Source organism: Aulonocara sp. 'chitande type north' Nkhata Bay, linkage group LG17 (genome assembly GCF_057382095.1).
Source record: "Aulonocara sp. 'chitande type north' Nkhata Bay isolate Kocher_YH1m ecotype deep benthic linkage group LG17, A_spYH_male_GT1.1, whole genome shotgun sequence".
NCBI lineage: Eukaryota > Metazoa > Chordata > Actinopteri > Cichliformes > Cichlidae > Aulonocara > Aulonocara sp. 'chitande type north' Nkhata Bay.
The window spans coordinates 22755061-22777383 of record NC_141360.1 but is presented as its reverse complement, the minus strand read 5'-3'; the positions used below and the strand labels follow the sequence as shown (position 1 = coordinate 22777383).

The 22323-nt window shown below is 42.1% G+C and overlaps 1 protein-coding gene across 27 annotated transcripts in view; it reads left to right on the top strand.

Annotated features, from left to right (window-relative positions):
- celf2 (cugbp, Elav-like family member 2) overlaps nucleotides 1-22323 on the top strand; it is a 239549-nt gene that overhangs the window by 161424 nt on the left and 55802 nt on the right. For all 27 annotated transcript variants that reach the window (XM_086269650.1, XM_086269648.1, XM_086269647.1 and 24 more), the window contains one exon: nucleotides 19833-19881. In XM_086269650.1, the coding sequence (XP_086125776.1) occupies nucleotides 19833-19881 (49 nt within the window). The remainder of the gene's footprint in view (nucleotides 1-19832; nucleotides 19882-22323) is intronic.

Here is a 22323-nt window from a genome sequence, read left to right as displayed (position 1 = left end):
GTTGGAACAGAGCAGAGTCATGAAATAAATAATAAATAAAGGAATAAAAATTAGTTTTAAGATGTGTTTTCAAAAACTGTAATACCATGGACAGGGAGGTGTGAACAAGCTCAGTTGCCCCTGGTTTTCAGTCCGGTTGTTTGGACTACCAGGAGCAGCTGGTCTATGGACCTCAGCAAACTTGAGGGAACATGGGGGGAGGCCAGGATGCGTAATGTTCTTGCAAGTAGGGCGAGTACCAGTTAGAAGACAAATCCCGACTAACTGCAGGCAAAAAAGGGAAACTTTACTAAGGCCAACACAGTGTGCATTACAATAGTCCAGACACATTGTGATAAAAGCATGAATGAGACATTCAAATCTTTTAAAAGATAAAGCTGATTTGATGGTGGATAAAAGCCTCAAGTGGTAAAAACTAGTGTTAATAACAGAATTCAGCTGCTTATTTAGTATAAAAATCATGCTCCAGTTTAACACCAAGGTTTCTCACTGTGGGTTTAGCACAAAGGGCCATGGTCTAAAAGACGAGCGGCACAGAGTCTGAACCCAGTGACCCCAGTGTTACTTACTCTAGATTCACTTTAAAAATCAGATGTGGTGGTTAAAAAAGTAACCTATATTTTAAGCAGTAATACGTAACAAATAAGCCATATTTTATTGGTTACATATTAAGGAGGGAAATCCCACTCTGCATATAGGTTTGGGTTATCATAGACTACCTGCATGCATTCTTATTTACCACTTCATTCTTTTTGCATCCAGAGGATTCACCAACTGCTGGCCTTTAGAAAGAATAAAGGTTTAATGCACTTATGCCCTGGCTTAGCTTTTCAAACCTGCAGGCTGCATTCATCTTTTATAAACAGTCTGTCTATAGTCCATCTGTGTTCTCTAGCAGGCTCTGACCATTCCTCAGTACTTCTGCTGGCTGGCAACTAAGTGACTGAAAGTATGAAATAAAATTTGAAATTAAATATTTTTTTTACATCAACCTTGTAGAGGATTAAAGCAGTTTTTCTAACCCCAAATTGTGTCTTTTAAGCTCTTCATGGCCCCAGATTTGGGTTAGGTCAGCCTATTTGTAGCCTCACAGGCAAGCCCCAGGACAAAACAACTCCACTGAGCCACCCGCTACTGCTTGTAGGGGTTGTAGCTTTGTGCCAAGTGCTGTAACAGAGTTTTTAAAAATGAAGCTGAAAGTTGTTTCTTTGAAACAAGAATCTGCGGAGCCCAGCGGTGAGATTTAAAAGGTTGCTCATAAGTGCTGGAAGTAAAGGAAAGTTTATTGTCATGTTTGTTCATGAAAAGCTTCTGGGAGCAACAAATATTAAAAATGTTAACCCATGTAAAAAAAAAAAAAAAGCAGGTGACACATATGCAATTAAACCCGCATCATATTCATCATGTCAGAGGCGGACAACAACAGCTTATGCGATTGTCCTGTATTGATGGACGGATATGGTTTTAGATTTAATATACAGGGAAGAGGACCGAGGACACACTTGCAAAACACTAAATCAATAGCAGCATAATGACGGAGCATTGAGTGGTTTATGCTGGATTTTTTTTTGACTGGCTTCAACTCAGCTCAAAATGGGAAAAAAAGGGCCAAAAAATAAAATAAAATGAGAGTAAGGATCCAGTGGGAGGCAGAAATAAACAGATGATGAGGATGGCGGATTAATTGCTGAATGAGGCATGTCAAGACAAAAGGAGAGCAGACAGAGAGAGGGGGAAATTGAGCAGGAGGTTAGCAAAGGTGATGGGCAGATGGACAGGAAAAAGGTGGAGTAGAGCACTCCAGCACGCTCGAGGGCAAAGCAATAAACGGGGCGCAGTTAAAAACCAATACCTGCTTATTAACTTCCCCACTCTCCTGGCTTGTAAAAAGCCAGCAGAACAATGTTTGTATTGGCACTCATCCCCTCCCTCGCTCTATCTCTCCTTCCAAACCCAAGGCCCTAACAGGCAGAGATGCAATCAGAGTGGAAAGCTGGACGGGGGCCAGACTGGAGAAAAGGGCACCGGTATTGGCAGCCATGTTGGTTTAGGGCAAAAAAAACAGTTGAATGGCTGCCATTTTTTGCGAAAAGGGATAAGTGAAGGGGGTCTGTGGTTTTATGTGATGAATCGCTCCCTGCTCGGTTCTCACAGAGGTGATGGCGGTGGCGAGAGCAAAGCGGAGAGGTGTAGGCTTCCTCGCCAGTTGGAAAAAAAACAAGAGAGAAAGAAAAATGACAGCGCTGCTTGTTGCTTCTCTCCCGGCCCCATCTCCATCACTCCTCTGATGTCTCTCCTGAAGATTTGTCAGCGATCCGTCAGCGCACTCGTACCAAATGTATGCATATGTGATTGTATGCATGCAAAATGTGTATATTCATGTCAGCTCCAGACATGCCTGTCATATTTCAGCGATGAAGTAATGTTTCTAGAGAAGATACAGGTCACAACACGAACTGAGTGTCAGAACAATTTTTCTTTTCAGTTTTCACCTCAGTTGTATCAAAAGCAAGGTTATCATTTACTTTTTCTTTTGGTTGATTGCTTCCGTTTTGTTTAGTTCCAAGAAGATAGTGGCCAGCAAACAAGATTATATTTATGAGTGTAGCTCAGCTTGCAAGGTAAAGTGTCATTGCTGTTGATGCTGAATGATAAGGATTTCACTTTTCAACCACTTCTTGTGCAGCCTATGCAGAGAAATTTGGGTTATTTTTACACTTCAGATTTTGAAATTGTGAAACTGCTAAAATATACGCTGCTAGTGTGTATGCATTAGAGGCTGTGGTTTGTGGATTCTTACATCTTTTGAGCCAGGCTAGCTTTTCACCCCGTTTCTAGCCTGTATGCTAAGCTAAACGAAGTGGAAGCGAGCTAATGTTTCTTATTTAGCTATAAACTCAGTGTAATAAATAAATATAGCCAAATATAGTCCCACTCTAGTGTTTAAAGCCTTGACTTTTCATTATGGATGTCTCCAATTTGGATTATTGGAGCCAGTGGTGACCATATGTGACAAATAATGGTGGTTAGTATGGTTGCATTGCAAATATACCAGCTAATTGATGCTCAAATTAGAATTTTGCTTACAAAAACTAGAGTGTAGGTGTCTTGAATGGTTCGTTAATACATTAGACCTCACTATAAGCCATATTGTGTGTCAGATTAAAAAGCCCTGAAAGGCAGAAACCTTATAAGTTTCAGTCATTATTCAGACACACAGAGGCTTGTTGAGCACCAATGGTGTCAAATTTAGATGCAGTGGCATCATTTACTGCCATCATTTTTTAACGTGAAGGGTTAAGGTTTTGAAAAGGGAGCATGCCGTCCCATGCCACACTCTTTTCTGAGATCCTAACCAAGTATTTTCTGTGAAAAGAAAAAGAGGGTGAAAGAGCAAAACATAAAGCTTACAAACAGGAAGCGGCAAGTGTTGTCACAACTGATGTGTTAAGGCACGAACGCCTAAAGATCCAAAGTTGTGCTCAGATCAGAAGCTGATGGCTCAGCTGATAATCACCTTCACAACAAGTTGGCAAATCATATAAAAGTCACTCTGTTTCACCTGCTATAGCGTGCCTACAGCTGTTGCTGCCTCTGCAAGCTGCTTTGCAACCCATCCCCAGCCCAGTTCTTCCTTTTAACTGCGTTTCTGAGTAAACATTAAATCTGCCGTAATTGTGCTTACTTTGCTCTTAATGAGGGGATCTTCCACATCTAGCTTATCGTGTATATACAGCTTAAAGATTCAGATCTGTCCTAGATGATGCAGTTCATATGGTTACTTTGAATTTGATCTTCAAAAACGAATAAATTCTGAAGATGTGACACTTGCTGTGTGGCGCAGGTAGAGGGCTTTTCTACACCCAGTTGTTTCATTACAACCTTCGGGCTGTTGTTTTGTGTGCGGACATCCATCCTCACACCCGTCATCTTTCAAACAATGGAATTTGTGACCGTTCATGAATCCAACCATTCATGCTTTCACAGTCAATAAAACTGCGTTCAGTTTGACTATTCAACCTCAGTAATAGCAGTGTCGCTAGGCAGCACGGCACATAAATCAGCAGGTGGATTAATCTATAAAAAAGTAAAGAGAAAAATAAAAAACAAAAAATAATGAGTTGTCTGCATGGCACACACACATAGAGCCTTTTCGGCGAGGACAGATAGGCACGACTGTTTCTCTAAAACAACAGCTTTCACTAGAGTTGTTTCTAATGACGCGCTAATGAAGCTCGGGGGGGGTGGAGACAAAGTGTGTGCGTCTGTCTGCGTGTGCGTGTGTTGCCTGGAGAGCCATGTGTTCATCTCTCCAACTCTAATAGCACTGGAGAGGGCTAAATATGCTTTTTCTTCTCTCTCGCGCACACACAGACACACACAGAAAACCCTACCATAACCCATCTATCGTCGAAAAACATGCCCTGTACCCCTGGAGCGATGTAAAGCCATAAGACCCAACCCCTGCTGCATGGACTGATCCACACCCCTGCATGACTCTTGAGCACACACACAAGCTCTACACTTTCATGTGCTCGCAAGCATATGCCCCAGCACAGCCTGAGTTTATTGCATTATTTTTTTTCTCCCCCTTTCACCTTTTTTTAATGCCCCCCTCCTGGTCCTCTTCACGCTAACACGACGGCGAGACGCGTACACGAACAACAACAACACACGGCGAGTTAAAGCCTGTCAGCCTGCCTGTCAGACAAGGTTGTTTTAGATTTTCCACTAAATTGAACTCTTTCATTAGTGGCTGACAGATGTCTAAATGCCCAGTGTCTCCCCCCTCCTATTTCCACCCTTGACGCCCGCCGAGTGGGCCCCAGGGCTGCTGCTCCCCATCTGAAGCTGGGGTTGGAGGAAAGAGGGTGGATGGAGAGATGGAAGGAGGGGAGGGATGGTAGCTAATCTAGGACGTGTCCTCTGGAGCGCCCTCCAGCTCAGAGAAGTTCAGTCTTTTTATCCTTGGTTTTCTTTTCTCACTCCCTCCACCTCTTGCCCTCTCTCCATCCATCCCTCGCTCACTTTCTGTCTTTCTTTTGTCCTGTTGAGTCTCTCACTCCATCTCTGTCCCTCTCCATCGCTCCTTTTTCTTTGTGAAAAAGGATGAAAAAGCCCTTTGATTCACAGTTTCTCTCAAGGATATTTCTTTCTGACAGTAAGACGGAAGGGAGGGGAGGGAGGCAAGGGAGAGGAAGGTTGATTAGGGTGTTGGCTAGGATGGTGTGGAGGGGGTTGGGGTGGGGTGGGGTGGGGGGGGGCATCAGACGCGATCAGTCAAGCCCAGTCCTCCATGTGGGCGGATCAGAGCGTTTGTTGAGCACCAAGCTTGATAAGAAATGTGGGGCTCATTAAAAGCTACCATCGTACTGAGACCACACACACACATGCAGGTCCCCACTTCCCTTACCTTTCCGCTGGTGAGATAATTAGTGATGCTCCACTGCCAGAGCACAAGCACAAGGTTGTGTGTGTTCGCACATCAAAGGCCCCTCATCAAAGTAAGTGTGATCTGGAGCAAGGTTAAGGTTTAAAAGCAGCAATTTACAGTCCAGAGACAAAAGCCATTTAATCGGTCATTTATTATTATTTCAAGTTGGCGGACAAAGCTGCAGACAGAACCGCCGACTGTAAGTGATAGTGTGCACTATCAGTTTGAATGATGTGAATGAATATGATTCTTTCATGCACAAGGCCTGGCGGTCTTGAGACTCTCACTGTTCCCGTCTTTGAAGGGAATTCGTGAGCTCGCTTTGAAACAATCGAAGATTCTGGTTGCTTTCTCGCTGCAGGCCTAAGTGTTTACTGCGGCTCATTTTTTCCTCACGACAGTTGCATTTAAATGTAAAATAAAGTGCTGTGCAAAAGTCTCGAACCGCCCCGCATATCTTTTAAATCTTGCATCCAGAGGAATGGTGGCTTTTTATGTTTAAGTCACTTAATACTGACTCCTGAATCATTTAAGCATAAAAAAGGAGTCTACCTCGAGGGAAGAACCAGTATTGTGTCTTCTTTAGATGAATCTATGAAAAATGCTTAAACAGTTTCACAGGAATCGCTTGTTGGTTGCCCCAAAAAGTGATTCCTAAGCCTCTACTAGCCGAAGAAAGATTGTTGCCATGGTGTGTTTCCTTTCACATTTTGAGGAAACTTAAAATAAACAAAGAACAGATAATCAGTATGTAAAAGTCATGTCCTTAAGAAACTGTAAAAAAAATCCAACAAAGACCTGACACAGGACGGGCAAGAAGCATCTGGACACTCTAATCCATCCATCATTTATCCGTTTACTGTTCACTGAAGCCTCATCAGAAATGGGCTCAGTCAAGAAGCCATTCTTAAGGAGGGGAAACTTGGAGAAAAGGGCGAGGTATGCCAAATTACACAAGAACTGGACTGAAAATCAGTGGCAACAGGTCTGATGGAGCGATGAATGCAAATTTGAAATTTTTGCTTCAAATCATCATCATCAAGCTTCCCAGAGAGAGTTCAGACTTCTGCACAAATCTGTAAATACATTTAAAAATCTTTAGGATTTGGAAATTATTTTGAGTGTGACCATTCTTTTCCATTATTGTTCTTGTCTTTTAACAGTAAGTCCGGCTTTGTGGATGTCTTTCTATACATTTAAAACAGCAAAAACAGTATTTATGCTCTAGTAATATATTAATTTCATATTAATATGACGTAGAAGCATGCAAATGAAGGACTACCAAAACAGTGAATTCATTTTAAGTTCAGATCAGATTGCAGTGGCCGTCTCAGCGCACTATATTGTTGGATAAAGACCCTACAACAGCATAGACAGATAGAAACCCAATGAGCCAATGCGGGGATTAAAAAAAAACATCTCTTTTAACAGAAGGAGACCTCTGGCAGAACCAGGCTCAGGGAGGGCCGCCATCTGCTATGACCGGGGGGTGAAGGGAAAGAAAAGAGAAAAGAAGAGCATGAGACAACAAATACCAAACAGGACAAAGACAGATTTTAGGAAATCCTAATAGTGTAGACTATGTTTTAAATAACAACTTTTGTATTTGGTCAATCTTACTCCCAGTTAGAAATGAATGATTGGCCCATATCTGCAGTGCTCTCTTGGCCACATTTGGCCTTTGGTGACAGGGCTGACTTGGAGTGAGCCTAGCATCCTCAGCTAAGCGACAAGTCCAAGTTCTATCAGCTGAATGTCTGATGCATTGTGACATTTTGTCCACATCTGACCCAATCAACATTTGCCAGCTCTGTAACTGAGCAACTGCTAAAAGTGGCCCAGTTAGAACCAAATGGTTCTGCTGTCAGGGCTGGGTATGACACTGTGTTTATCACAAGTCTTATAACTTATAGCTTATATGTGGAGCCCCAGAGTGAAGCCCCCACAACAGTCACATTGGAGCATGAAAAAAATACAAGTTTGTGCTGGAGGGAGTGCAGCGAGGTCGCTGCGGGTTGCTTCCATGTCTTCTGGTCATGCCCTAAGCTGAAGACCTTTTTAAACAAATGGTGGTGGATGTGCTCGGAGTAACACTTCTCCTTTAGTACCATGTACGTTGGGAAAATTCCTGAGGATATAAATAAAAGAGACTCATACTTACTGAAAATAATTATGGTTGCATGCAAAAAGGTAATTACTAAATGTTGGTTGCAGACAAGCCCCCCCACACGGAAACTGGTCATAGACATTATTAACATAATCCATCATATGGAATTGATTACCTTCTCACTGCAGCTGCAGAAGGAGAAAGGAGAGAGACTTTGGGAAAGATGGGATGGTTATACCTTAAAAGACTAGAAGCTGATACCTGTGCGATGCAGAGGACTAGCCGTGATTGTGTTTGAATGGAACATGCACCTGTGTAATATGTAATATGTGTAAGTAAAACAAGGCGATGTGTAGTTTGGAATATGTGAACATATGTGAATGTGTTAGTTTCCCTTGCCCTCTTTAGTTCTGTATGTAAAGTAAGATGAAAATCAATAAAGAGAAAGTATTAAAAAAAAGAAAGAAAAAAGTTTAACCAAACGTCATTGAAAGACAAACAAGTTTATTGCCTAATCTGCATGTTTTAGACATTCACTGGGTTTTTCTGATTCTGATTTTAACTTTGGTTTATAGTGGAAGGTTTCCCCATCTAATGAGGAGTTGTGGGATTTAGAAAATATCACTAAACTTGGAGTTTGTTTACAGCCTGTAGAAATCATCGGAGCATTTCAGTCACTTTGCGTGTGAAACTGGGATGTAGCCTCCAGGTCTGCAAAGGGAAACCATTGCCTTAAAACGGGCCTTAAAACTGCATTCTTTCCAATGGCCAGCAGGGGGCTCTGGTTATAAAAGAAGATCTCGGGAATGATTCTCGCAGTTTTACTCAGCTGCTAGATTTAAATATTATTTATTAGGTGTTTATGCTTTAGAGCCTGTCTGCTCTATAGTGTGTTAGCTACCATATGACCCTGCAGTGAGCCTTGGTTTCCGATCGGTGACGTCACCCAACTGGTTTTCGGACATCTAAGTGAGTGGTTGTCCACATTCATCTACAATAAACTGTTGGGTTTGTGTAGAAGTAAAAAAAAAAAAAAAGTTAATACTCAGTCTAGATTCTTGTGGCAAATTGTACCCCTTAACCATATATATATATATATATATATATATATATTAGGATTGAAATACGATGTCACCTAGCTGTTACATCATCAGCTAATACCCATTAATGCTCCACAAACTTTTAAATGAAATCCTAAGAAAACTAACAGACACAGACGTATGGAGGGCTACCAACAGCCATTTATCAGCTGCTACCTGTGTGTTTGAAGTGTGTCTGAGTGGTGCAGGGGGGAGGAATGGCCACAGCCTGTCAGTCGATGTGCGTTGTTTGTTTAAGTGCAAGCCCATTACACGTATCGCTGCTCTATCACAATAGCTTTCCACTCAACACTCAAGAAGCACCCGAGCCCACCGCAAGAAAAGCAGATGAGTTAACTCACACTGACTGATACACCAGCAGATTGACTCCTCAGCCCTTTAAAAGATTTCTCGCAGTGCCACGGAAAAAGCTCCCATGAAACCAGACCGCTGTAACCGCCCAAGGACCTGGGAAGTAGTCGTCGGCTATGCTAAGCTGAAAATAGCAGACGTGCGGCGGTGTAGGATATTAAGTTTGCCATGTAGTAAGCCGTGTGCCATCAAACATTCATGTGTTATAGCCTGGAGGATATTATGCAACAAGCTGAAAGGTTAGACCTCGGACAAGTGGTTTATAGTAAAAAAAAAAGAGCTGAACGGAGACGGTTGACCAGTATGCAGCTATTAGAGCAGCACACACCGGTGTTTTAAATATGTGTGTGTGTCTCCTCATCTTTAAATCCTGCTTGGCTCCTCACAGATCATTTAAGTCCAGCAAAAACAACAGTGGCTTATTAACTGCAAACACACACCCGTCCATTCCCACAGCAGTGTCATTACAGAGGCTCATTATCGAAATCAATTCAATTAAGGCCTGTAATTGCTGTAGTGAAACCCAAATGCTATCGCAAACAGAGCTGAAGTAAGGCAAACCTCATCGATGCGCTGACCCTCAGAGCGTGCGTGCGTGCATGTGTGCTCTTATTTAACAAAAGAAATATTAATCGCTTGTTTCAAATTAACTTCCCTAACCCCTCTTTTCTCTCCAAGTTGGTGGCAGCGTTTAAGCATAGGGATTCATTGGGGTGGGGGTGAGAGGAAGAGACGGAAAAAGGAGAGAGAAAGGAGGTAGCGGTGGGGGGCATAAACACAGGATAACTATGTTAAACACTTAGCATGGAGACGCAACGCAGCATAGCTAATGCCAAATCCCTCAATCATTCTGCTCACACACGCGCGCCGGGTTAATTGTTTACCGAGCTAAATGAAGTGGGGATAATGTAGGCTAACTGTGTGCTAAGCGCCACTAAGATGAGGGATATTGTAAAGGACAATTTGTTTTATAGTTGCTTGTTTGATGAAAGGAGAACGAGCATAAAAGTCACTCTTTGTCTGGGTGAAGGTGTTTGTCATAGTGATGACAGGTAGCAGAGTGTGCATATGTGTGTGAGTGTGTGCAACAGAGAAAGGTAAGTCACCTGAAGTTGACTTTTGTGGATCTTTCTGATGTACACTAACGACTACAAATCGCACAGCATCTCTGGCTTCATAAGGAGTAAAGTCAAACTACTGGAAACTGATTTTTTAAGTTGCTTCAGAAAAGTAACCCCTGTAAATATATATGTATCTACATATTATAAGTGCAGTTTAAAAACAGCAACACTATTTCAGCATCAACATGTGGCTCTGTTTGAACTTTTCATGACAGCCCGAACTTCTTAATTTCAGTAGAAGCATTGAGATTAAATTAATTCACCCGAATCAGAAAACCTTCATTTCCCATCATAAGAGAATGAAAATGTGTCCTTGATGTGGCTCACAAATTAAAGAGTGGAAGTAAAAATATGCTCTATGCAGAAAAAAAACTGGGTTGGCAAAAATGAAAGACAAATGTTTTAATTATGGCTTTGAGTCACACAGCAAAGTGCAATATGTGTATAATACACTGTTGGAAAAAATGTTTATTATGTTTCTTAAGCCAGCTGACCTTTGAGTCACTAATGCAAACTGCTTTGAAACCCACCTACACCCTGGGGCGCACTGACAGAGGCGAGGCTGCCGGACACTGGCGTCACCGGTAGGCAACGGGTGAAGTGTCTTGCCTGTCCTAGCCAAGGCTCGAACTGGCAACCTTCCGATTACAAGGCGAACTCCCAACTCTTGAGCCACGATCTCCCCTACAATGTAGGTTGTCATCACCAGTGTGTGAATGGGTGGATGACTGGATGTGTAAAGCGCTTTGGGGTCCTTAGGGACTAGTAAAGCACTATACAAATACAGGCCATTTACCATTTCATCACATGATGCCATCTGACAGAGAGTGAACGGCAAGTGGTGGTGTGCGATGCTGCAAATTTTTGTATTGATCTAATACGTATACGCGGCTGACACTTAAAACTGTATGTTTGGAGAGCAGTGTATCTTGACTTATTAGATGAATCGTCATTAATTTGCAAATTTGGAACAAATTTTTATGGCCACTAAATCACTGTGATTGTGAATAATTAGTTAACACAGTAAAGTAGATCTACCAGCTTTTCATTTATTTTGAAACTGGGCTTTTTGGAGACCTGGAATGTAAATGTGCCCGTCTCTGAAGCAACTAGCCTATATGAAACAGACGTGACGGTCAACACAAAAAGGTTCAGACATTTGTCATTGATCCTAATACACTAGTATCGATTCTATCAATAATTGGATAGATCCGCCCACCTCTAATGCTGAGCATAAAAGCACCATAAAGCGAATCCAGCGATGCCTGCTTTGTGTCTGTACTGTGCATGAACTCCCAGGACAGACCTGTCATCACAATTAAATAACTGCAGATGAAAAATCTCACATCTACAGTTGCATGTACGTCATCACATGAATTAATTTATCCAGTTAGTTTTGAAGACGCATCTTTTCTTTAGTGGAATCAAAGTATCAGTAAGTGTTTCTTGAAAATACACGTGCAGTGTTGTTTGTGTGACTGTCTGGAGGTCAAATGTGCGCTGCTACGCCTCTTACTTTGTGGATGTGTTTGCTTGAGAAATACTTTTAGGTGTCTGTGTTTGCGGGTGCGTGCGTGTATGTGGGTTGTGTGTTTGCCTGCATGCACGCATGAGTGGTCGTATGCTCTCGGTCACTGATATTGAATCCCAACTGTGAGGGCCATCTGTCTGACTTTGACCCAGCAGCTCACCGTCACACCTTCAGAGAAGAGGGAGGAGAAGGAGTGTGTGTGTGTGTGTGTGCATAACACAGGATGTGAAACAGTGTTTGTGTGCTGCCGTATAAATTTTGGCATACACACTGTGTTCATGTGAACTTGGCTGTTGCTTTGAAGGTGCTGACCGCTGGCAGAGGGCATACACATCCACAGCGGCACACTCGCCATGCACTCCTTACACAACACACACTCGTTCTATTCCCAGCGTGAGCCTCGAGTCTGTCCTCTGGCTCCAGGACAAGCCGACCTCTGACCTTTAAAAACACCAGGGCATTCCTGCAAGACGTCGGCGGGCAAGAGGAGGCGACAGGATAACGTTAACCCAAGAGCAGCAGTTAACATTTAGGAAGTGTAGGGTTTCCTGCACACGATACACAGGGAGGGGCTATTTTACAGCCAGCATGGGGGGTTGGGAAGGGGCCATAGGCTGTGTGAATGCAGACCAGGTTGCTGGGGCTCTGTACATGATGAGAATGTAAAGATAAAAAGACTGAAAGGAGGTGGCCTGTGGATGACATTTCATCAGCTAGTCCGACAGATAGACACTTCGCCTCAGACAGGAAGCAGGAGGTGATTAAAGAGACTGTCCTATAACTGGAAGGTCATAAAATCCATCCAGGCTGCCCGCTGCACTCTGATCCTTCTGCTGTAATGTAGACTCGATGGTTCACTCAGGTGGTTAAAAAAAACCTTCTGGTGATGGGATGAGTTAATCTTGCATCATCAAAACTTGCTTGTGGACCTCAATCTCAATATATTTTGCACAAGTGAAAAGGGAATTGAGCAGTTGTGCGAAATCTAAGGACAAACCCAAAGAGAAACCACCTACTAATCTGCTTTTACAGCATCTGTGCATTTTGTTGCTAATAAAACTGTAGCAGACTGTGTAGCCACTGTGACACCACTCATCTCCACCTTGTTGTTTAGAAGCCAGAAGTAACCATATTTGGAGGAGAAGATGAACTGCTAAATTATCAGCAAACTTGGCTAGGAAGGCTCTTTCATAGACTGTTTGGGTGCACAGATGTCTCCGACAGACACTGGCTTGTTAGTGCTAAGTAGCGGACCGATAAAATGCTACAACTCCATTCACCAAGCCACAAAGCAGACTTCTTGGACTGGCTGTATTTCATAGTAGATCATATTCAAATTTTCTGAAAGGTTCCAATATCACAAACTCCACTGAGAGGTCCGGTTCAGTGTAGACTAGTAGACAGAGCGCAGCCCACTCACCACTCACCTATCATTCAAAGCAGCCATGCTCTTATTAATACCTCGTTTTAAAGTTACAGTGTGTAAATCTACAACAAGATGTGTGTAGATTGCAGATTGCAGTCAAGTGAGTTCTGTTTATTTACCCCTCCCAGTTCAAGGGTATAATCCTAGCTACAGCGGCTGTAGGACAAACATGTTTTAATCCGCCAAGAATACTCAATTGAGACTGTAGCCAATAACCGCTGTGGCTAGCCAGTGCGTTTCCACCAGATCCAGATTTACCCTGGAGTTTTTCCCTATCTGTAGAAGGAATTCACTCCACTGTTTACCTCAGCTGTCAATGCTGGGTGGAAAGCATCTGCCTTTATTTATTCTGGAAAAGGCTGTGAAACTTTGTGAAAGGAGTCCAGTATGAGTCAGTGAGCCACAGTAAATCACTTCTGACCAATAACAGTGATACTGCAGTGAGTGATATGCTGAACTGTCAGTAGCATGGCTGTTTTGTTGCTGCTTGCTGCTGGTAGTAAAACAGTCTTTGAAGTGGCCCTAACACTGAACTCTCATATTAGCATTTTAACATGGCACTCTGTGGGGATTGCCTCAAGTGGCCATTACAGGAACTGTACTGGAGATGGTGGCTTATGACGGATATCTGATATTTACTGCGCTAAAGAAAACCTGAGAGGGAGTAATGGAAACAACATGTTCAATATAGATAAATGACCCTCATGTATAGATGCAAAGTACAATTTTTTGATTTCTGGCTAACTGAAAAATGAATACATATGGTTAGGTACATTATTTTGTAACCACTATGCCAACTGTTTGAGTGAAAAGACACATCCCTCCATAAAACCACCTCACAACCAGCAATGGCCTGTGTTTTTGTATCTCTCTTTATTATCGCAGCGCCTCAGACGCAGGAGGGCCTTAATTAGGCTTTTTTGTGCATATCAAGTTATTATTTTGATCAGGAAGTTTGAGGAGAATCAGGTGTAAAAAGTCGGCGTGTCGCAGCTGTTATTTGAGTTTGTCAGAACATTTGTTCCATTTTCAGAGCTGCTCGTTTCATTTTCAGATTGGAGGCGCATCTTGTGAAAATTAAACCCAGGACGAGCCCGCGTGTTCAGTTGATTTTTTTTTTAGTGTAATCATATAGATTTAATGAAGTTTAACAATCTTAAAGCTACTTAAGGGAAAACAAAAAGGTAATGTGTATATTAGGAGGCTCCCAGTTCGAACAACAGGTGATCACAGGTTTAGTTTTTAACGCTAGCTGCTCATACATGATTGACGCTAAACTTAAAGGCATTAAAGGTCGCTGATTTTAGTTACAATATAATCAAACCCCTGAATACGCTTACAGTCATCACAGACTGTGGTTCCCATGTAGCTGCTGTCCAAAAACAGCAAATCTGGAGAATTTAAAGTTTGTAGCATGCTAATAATAATAACATATTGCTTTAAAGCGGCTAAAAGGAGCTATTATTATCAGCAGTGGGGGTTTTAAACAGTAACAACACCGCGGCTCGGCAACTCATTATTACCGGCGTGAGCGGTGACTTTCCGTCTGCACATTAATATGTAAATTAAATGTTAATCGATTTTCAAAGGTGTGCATTTATCATGTATTTTACAGCGGTGCACAGTGTGACTCAGCCAATCAGAACCGAGCTATATGCAGTTTGCAACAAGGCAATTCAGGCGCTCGAAAAATGATTAAAAACAAATGGTGACACTTTATTTCAAGTGCTCTGCGGATGCACTACAAGCAGATAATAAGCCCCTTAAAGCACATGCAAACTTTCACTGCAAATAATCAAAACATCGGGAAATTGCGTTCAATTCAACTTTGTGTCATTAACTGTACAGCCGCCCTCTGAAGGATTTCTCATTTTTCCTATTTTGTAAATCTTGTTGTTGATTAATTATTACGCGCTGGCTTAGAGTGGCTTATGAAAACCACTTCAATTAAAGATTTACCAAGAAAGCTGACTCAGTTCTTGGCTGGAAAGACGGGAGAATTAACACTCGCGTAGGCTAGCAGCAGGTAAACAGGAAGAAGATTAAGCTTCCTGGTGACTAGACGCATACATTTATGAAGCTAAATGCCAGCGCAGCATCAAGGCGGCTGCACACGTGGCTTCACGTTGTGGAGGTTTTTTTGGTTCTCTGGGCTTTTTTTTTTATGAGTCTGAGCGCACCCAGGACTTAGTAGTTGTGCCGGGCTCCCGCAGAGCACATAATTAATGGCAGGCTGTGGCTGTGGGGCCGCCAGGCGAGAAGAAACCTCGCAGTGGAATTGTGGGATAGCGGAGGAGAGTCTTGCTTTGTGGATCTCGGCGGGAACTCGCCAAGATCAAACATGTCGACAGCGCCACCCGCCCACCAGGCATTTTGTGTAGACAGACCTGAGGAGGAGATGCCTGAAAGCCAGACGTAGTTTTTGTACTTGTGTGTATGTGTGTGTGTTTGTTTGAGTGTGTGTGTGTGTTTGCAGCTTTTGGCAGTGTTTTTCAGGAGTGAACGACAGCAGCGCGGCGGATGCTGTCGTGGCTTTTGTTTTTGTTTTTTTGTTTTTGTTTTTTGCCTTTGGAGGACAGACTTTGAAATGGATTAACGAAAACTGACTTGATGTGACTTCCAGGTTTGCTTTGACATGACTTTGCTTCTTTTGATGTGGCTTCAACACCCCCCTCCTCCACACACACACACACACACACACACACACACACACACACACACACTCCTCATCCATGTCCCTGCATCTGTCCTTGTGTTAGTGATACTGTACTGAGACTCCAGCCTGAAGGGTTGCCGATTATTTCTGACAGTCTACAGCTCTTCTTCTGTCCATATGATATATGATATGATATTTATTATCTTTCCTCCCTCTGGTTGGATCCACTGTCTCACCATGTCTCACTTTTTCTTTCTTTCTTTCTTCTCTTTAGGTCGTAATTTGTCTTTCTTTCTTTTTCTTTTTTCTTTCCTTCTATTATATTATTTTCAGGTTGTTATCTATCTATCGATCTCTTTATTTCTTTAATTCTTCCTTCTGCTTAGGTTCTATTTTTTCCTTTCTTTGTAATTTCTTTGTAATTTTCTTCTCTTTAGGTTGTTATCTATCTTTCTAGTTATCTTTTTTCTTTGCTTTATTTCTTGTTTGCATCTTTTCAATTAGTCTTTCTTTCATCTTTTGGTCTTTCTTTTTTCCTTTTCTTCGTTATTTATTTCACACTTTCTTCTCTTTAGTTTGTATTCTTTCTTTCTTACTTTTCCTTATGTTGCTATTTTTTTAAATTTTTATCTTACTTTCTTTTTTCCTACCTTTGTTGTTTCCTTCCTTCCTTTTTTCTAATTTTCTCCTGCTTCTTTATTTCTTTCTCGCTTCATTCTTAGGTTTTTTTTGCTTTATTTCTTGCCTTTTCTTTCTTTCTTTGTCTCCTCTTCTATTTGATGATTTTCTTCTCTCTTTCTTTCTGCCTTTTATTGCTACATTGTTTCTTCCTCATTCACCACTCACTGCTCCCATCAGGCAGGTTTGGGAACTAATCAACAGACTAGGTGTGTGTGTGTGTGTGTGTGTGTGTGTGTGTGTGTGTGTGTGTGTGTGTGTGTGTGTGTGCGCGCGCGCGTTCATCTGGGACAGGTCTGGGAGACGAGGAGGGAGGGGAAAAAAGCAGAGTGAGGATGATAAGGAAGCGAGCAAGAAGGGAGAGAGTTGGGATAAAGGTGTGTGATAGAATTGGAAGATCAAAGCCTTCTGTCACAGCGTGACTGAGCCCAGGGGCGTTATGAGTAAGACGGGGCGCATACACACCCGCACGGACACACACACACATTTATGCACGCTCGCGCAGACACAGACCTACTCACTCACGGCTGGTATTTGACTCTGAGTGTGATTGATACTGGGCTAGATTTGGAGAATCACTGTCATTCGTCTCTCCGCAGATCAAACAGCCACATAATCTCCCATAAAGGAAAGAGAGATGGAGGGAATAAAAAAAGGGACAGAGGAGGAGAGCATGAAGGAGGGCGAGGCGAGGGAGGGGGAGCCGTCTCATCTGTGAAGTGTTTTTTTTTTTTTTTGTTTTGTTTTCCATAAAAGAAGACTCACCACCTAAAAAACCCATCCATCATTCAGCTCCATTAAGCTGCTTCTTGGATACATCAGAGAGATATCCAGGATCTAAAAAGACGAGTCTAAATGCAGGCATTAAACCCCATTTACACCTGCTAAAGACGAGCAATCTGTTTCTTAATACTGTGCGTGTGGATAAAGAAAGAAGAAAAAAATCGCAAAATGTAAATACTTACACAATGCACTGCAGTCAGAATGCATCAAGATAAGCCGGGCTGGGTCTTCAGTTGGTCTGGATCATACTGAGATCAAATCAGGTCTAAATGACAGCTGCAGTTTGATCAAGGAAAGAAATCCCTCCAGCAATTTCAAATGTCTTTTTCCTGCTATTCCAGCTGTCTCATGCAAGCCAGTCGACAACCTAAAGGCAGCCAAAAGCCAAAGAAGGATGTGCAGGACAGTTTACGTTGAACTGGGGCCAACCTTGTGTGCAGTAAGATCCAACGTTAATCCAAGCAGAATCAGTGCAATAAGAATGACTGTTAACAGAAAGGCCTAATGCGAAAGTATGTAATCAGATCACAACTTAAACCACTTCCTAGCTGACAGGTCGGCGATCTGTCAGAGCTCAAGCATGTGATAAGCTTTTTAATGTATCTCTCAGTTGAGTGGTTAAAATATGTCTTTGTGGGAAAAACAGTTGAGAAATGATACCTCAAAAAAAGACTGTGCTAGAAAAACAGCAATGACTGGAAGTCCAGTTCAGTTCTATGACTACGTGGGCTTCAGCTTTGGTTTTGTGGCAGGTGGCTCTTCCTTGACCCCTGCTGTGTCCAGCCTTTGGCTCTGACCCTGGAAATCAATTTTAGCCAGATGTTCAGCTGGTGTAAAGCTTATAAAGTTTGAGATGCCTTTGGTGTCTGTGGTGTGTGGCACACAACATGGTACTAGCCCAACCTATCACATATGGACAACTGTTCAGGAACCCTTGGCGTAACATTTATATGCACTGGGTAGTTTTGTCATTTTAACCCAAAGCTCTTTTTTAATACCAACCAAGCTGTTTTTGGTGCCTACCCTTTAACACAGCAAGTAAAATCAAAAGTAAAAATAAGGTTAAAAAAAGAATGTCCAGTCTGCCTGCAGTGGGCTCTTTTACCAGATGGAGGCAGTGTATAAGGTATTTGGTACAACCGGGCTGTGGGTCACTCTTCCTTTGTGCTGTTGTTAGTCCATCTGTGAGCCGCGGTGGAAAGCGACGTTCTAACTTCCAACATACAAAGTAAAACTGAGTGTTTAAAAAAACATAAAGAGTCCACAGCAGTCGCTGTCACAACTTTTTATGCTGAACTTCTCGATCTATGAAGACACATCACCACTTCCAAAACCTTGGAGGACCCTCTCATCGCCCCTTGTCCGAAAAGAAGCTTGTACACAAACAGACACATTTGTGGGATGATAACGTTCGGTTAACGAGGACTTGGTCTCTCCTTAAAAACAGTGCAAAAGACAATTTGGGATCTTTAATGTCATTAGTTTCTGATAGACACCACTGGGATGAGAATCGATTGAACAGTCAGGCCCAAGCCTGGTCTAGAGTCATATGTTGTACAGGAAATCATCCATGTCTGATGAGTTGAAAATCCTCCGGTTTTAAAGAGGGGTGGTGCTGTAGAGCGAGCAGGAGACAGGAAACATGATACCCTTTGACCAATTCTGCTCTAATGTCAGACTTCATACTTCAGATCTAGCAGAGTAATATCTCTTACCATCTGAACCATGAAGCAGGTTAGGAAGCCTGAAACATAATGTCCTCTCCAGCTGATCATGCATCAACGTTATCATATACAACCCCGTGCAAGGATTGAGTTCATGTCTGTAAACCAAAGTGAGTCAGTGATTTGTGGAAATAAACTCTTTTTAGGTCTTTCTTCTGTGACAGTGACAGACAAATAACAATGCTGAAATATTCCAAATATTGAAAGGTTATGTTTATATGCTAATGTCTCTCAGTGTGCAGCGCACCAGCACCAGCATTTTTCATGCTGGTGGTCATCTGGCCGACTATTGTATGAAGCTTTTATCTCCACAATAATCAGTTGCAGTTGTTGAAGTGAGTGAGCGGACTTCTTGCAAGCAAACTGTTATCTTCCATGTGTTTATGTCCCTGGGTAGTTATTTCTAAGCGATTTAGAAATGTCAAGCAGAAAACCGCTTGCTCTTCTTCTTCCTCCTCTTCTTTTTGGGGCTTCTTCCTCTTTTATTTACTTCTCGGTTTTTGCTGATGTGCATCCTCCTTGTACTTTCCCATGCTCTGGCTCTTGCATGTGGTCTCATTTCTGTCCTTCCTCTTGCCCTCTTGACCCCTATATCTTCATCTCCTCCTCGTGTTTTCTGGCATTTGCTAGAGAAAACCGGTTTAGATGCTCTACCGCCGCCCTGCGGAGCTGAGCGGCGTACTGTGTCTCACACAGATTTCTATCTGCTGTGGGAAAACCAAAGCAATTGCCGCCATATTTCTTATCTGACAAAAGCATCTCTATAAAACATGTGTAATTAACAGAGTATGAAATCCTCTTGGGATTTCATTTGGATGTGAAGAGACAAAGTGAATTGCAGCATTCGTCATATTGTGTTTTAGGGCATGTGTACCGATATTTGATGAGGCGTTTTTTTGTCCTTGTTTTCTGTCTCTACAGATGCACCACCCTATTCAGATGAAACCTGCAGACAGTGAGAAATCTAATGGTGAGTGGCACTGCACACATGCACAGCGACAGACCCATCAATATCACATACACACATACACATGCATGCATGCATCAATAGCCTTTTTCGAATTTTGCTTGGTAATGGCTATCTCTGCTTGATTGGCAGACAGCGCAGGGGACTCGGGGAAAAGATTGAAACATAGAGCAGAGGAGAGAAAGGGGGTGGGATGGGGCAATACTGATATATATAAATATATTTTTCTATGTGTGATGAATTATTAAGGTGGTTCATAAGGAGGTCAGTGAAAGTTGAATCGTTTTGGCCTCGTTGTGAACCGGCCTCTCTCCCCTGTGGCTGCTCACTCATACAAACATGTTGTATGCACTCTCCTCTTGCCACACACGCTCTCCCTAATGCATCTATTACACACATGCGCGCGCGTGCATGCACACAAGCAGTGTCGCACACCCTCGTCCTCAGATCACCCCGTTCCCAAACTACATACCGCAGATCCAGCTCTGAATTGATTTCCTATACCTAGCCTCATCCTCCATTCCTTCTCATTCAAAGAGGAAGCTGTTGGACAGTGTGTAATACCAGTGGATGCATCTTTAAAGGGTAGGCCTGCTGTTATCTGTTAGCTCATTTATAAATACTTCATCGCTTCTTCTGACGCATTTTGTTGAGCGAAGATGCAGACCTTGAAAAATCAACTCACAAATATGTTATAAGTTAGTTCCTTATTTATTTCCAGACGGTCACTTTACTTCTTACCATTACTCAAACTGTTGGACTCATGTTTAATTCCATTGCTTCAACTGGACGTGAGCTTTCAGTCATGGACAACGATATAACTGCCGTAAAAACAGAAACCTGAAGCTGATAAACACCTATGTCCCACTAAATCCAGGAGGAAATAATTTGGTTTCTTTGCCATAAAACGAAGACGTTGATCAAGCAGAAGACATGTTGAAGGAAAACAGTCGAAAGTGTTTGCAAACACAATAGATAGCTAAAGTTATTAATATGAAGTTATGAATGACATTTAGCAACAAATGTGACTATTAGTTAGCAGTTAGCTGCTAGTGACAAGGCCTGATTAACAACTAAAGTTTGGATTAATAGTTAACAAACTGAACAGTAATAGATAAACTCAGGGAAATTGGTCACTAACTATCATAACATAATTACCTGTTCAATTAATTAGTAACAAAAAGTAAAAGCTCCATTGTTTTAATGTTAAGCTAAAGTTATGGGCAGCTAAAATGAATTAAAAAGTCCTGATCCTATTTAAAATGAGTTCAAATGAACTTATTAGGGCATGATTGTGTAAGGCAGCTGAAAAAAGATGGAGACCGCTGACTTAGGTGCTAAAAACAATCATTGTTTCTCATTTTCCCTTGCAGAGTTTAGCTTTTATGTACTCCAGAGGTCATGTTATTAAATGGCAGGACTCTGGGAAGTTATTTCTAAATAGTCAATCTGACTTTTTAAATTCTTCTTACAGCCCATAGCGGATGTTTTCAGTACCAAATCTGAGCTAAACTTGAATGTCAAGCAAAAAAATTTAATAACTCTTTTTTTTTTCTTGACATTTTTAAAGTAAATACACTGCTGTGACATTTTGTTCTTCACACTATGAGGTAATAACTCGGGCTTTCCTTACCTTCTCGGTAAATTTACACAAGAGCAGTTATTTTCACACATTTTGCTGCTCGGACTCCAGCTGCATCAGAAATTAGCGCGACCCAATTTTTGCGGTTCAAAAAAAGTAAAAACAAGAGTGCAATTTTGAAAGAAAAAAAACATCTAAGCTTCCTCGGAGATTTGCAGTTTTGCTGGATGAATAACCAGAAGACCCCAATTTGGGGATTTTTTGGTGTGAAATGGTTCCCATTAGAATTATGTAGTGTGGCAGCGCATTGGGTATGTGAAAAATCTGGCAAATGAAATTAAAATTATTTAGACAGTTAAGTGAGAAAATGTAGGTTTTTGCAGTTTGGATGAAGTGACCCTTAATGCTGAGTAATTGAGCGGAATTTTGGTTTGGATGAGCTGCCCATTTAAAGCCAGCAATGCTACATTTAATAGCATTTCTTAGACACATGCAGAACTCACATGTACGTTAAATGCAGCTCATTTGCCACAGCAGCATCACAGAGCTTTCCTTCTAGCCTGCCATGTATGTCACTGTCCACTGCAGGGGAGGAGAGCAAAATGACAGCATCTGGGAAGGCAGGGGGAGAAATGCTTATAAAAGCCATCATCCGCTCCACTGAAATATGGCCAAATATCACTTTATAAGAAATAACTGTCAGGGTAAGGATGGTGGAACTTAATAAAGAAGCCGCTGCTCACAGTGGGAATGGTGAAATATAGAGCAGACCATACGTTACACGTCCATCCATTTAACGGTAATGACCTTTAATAAACCCAGTGTTAGATCCGCTGTAACAGTGACGTATGGCTGCGCAGAGC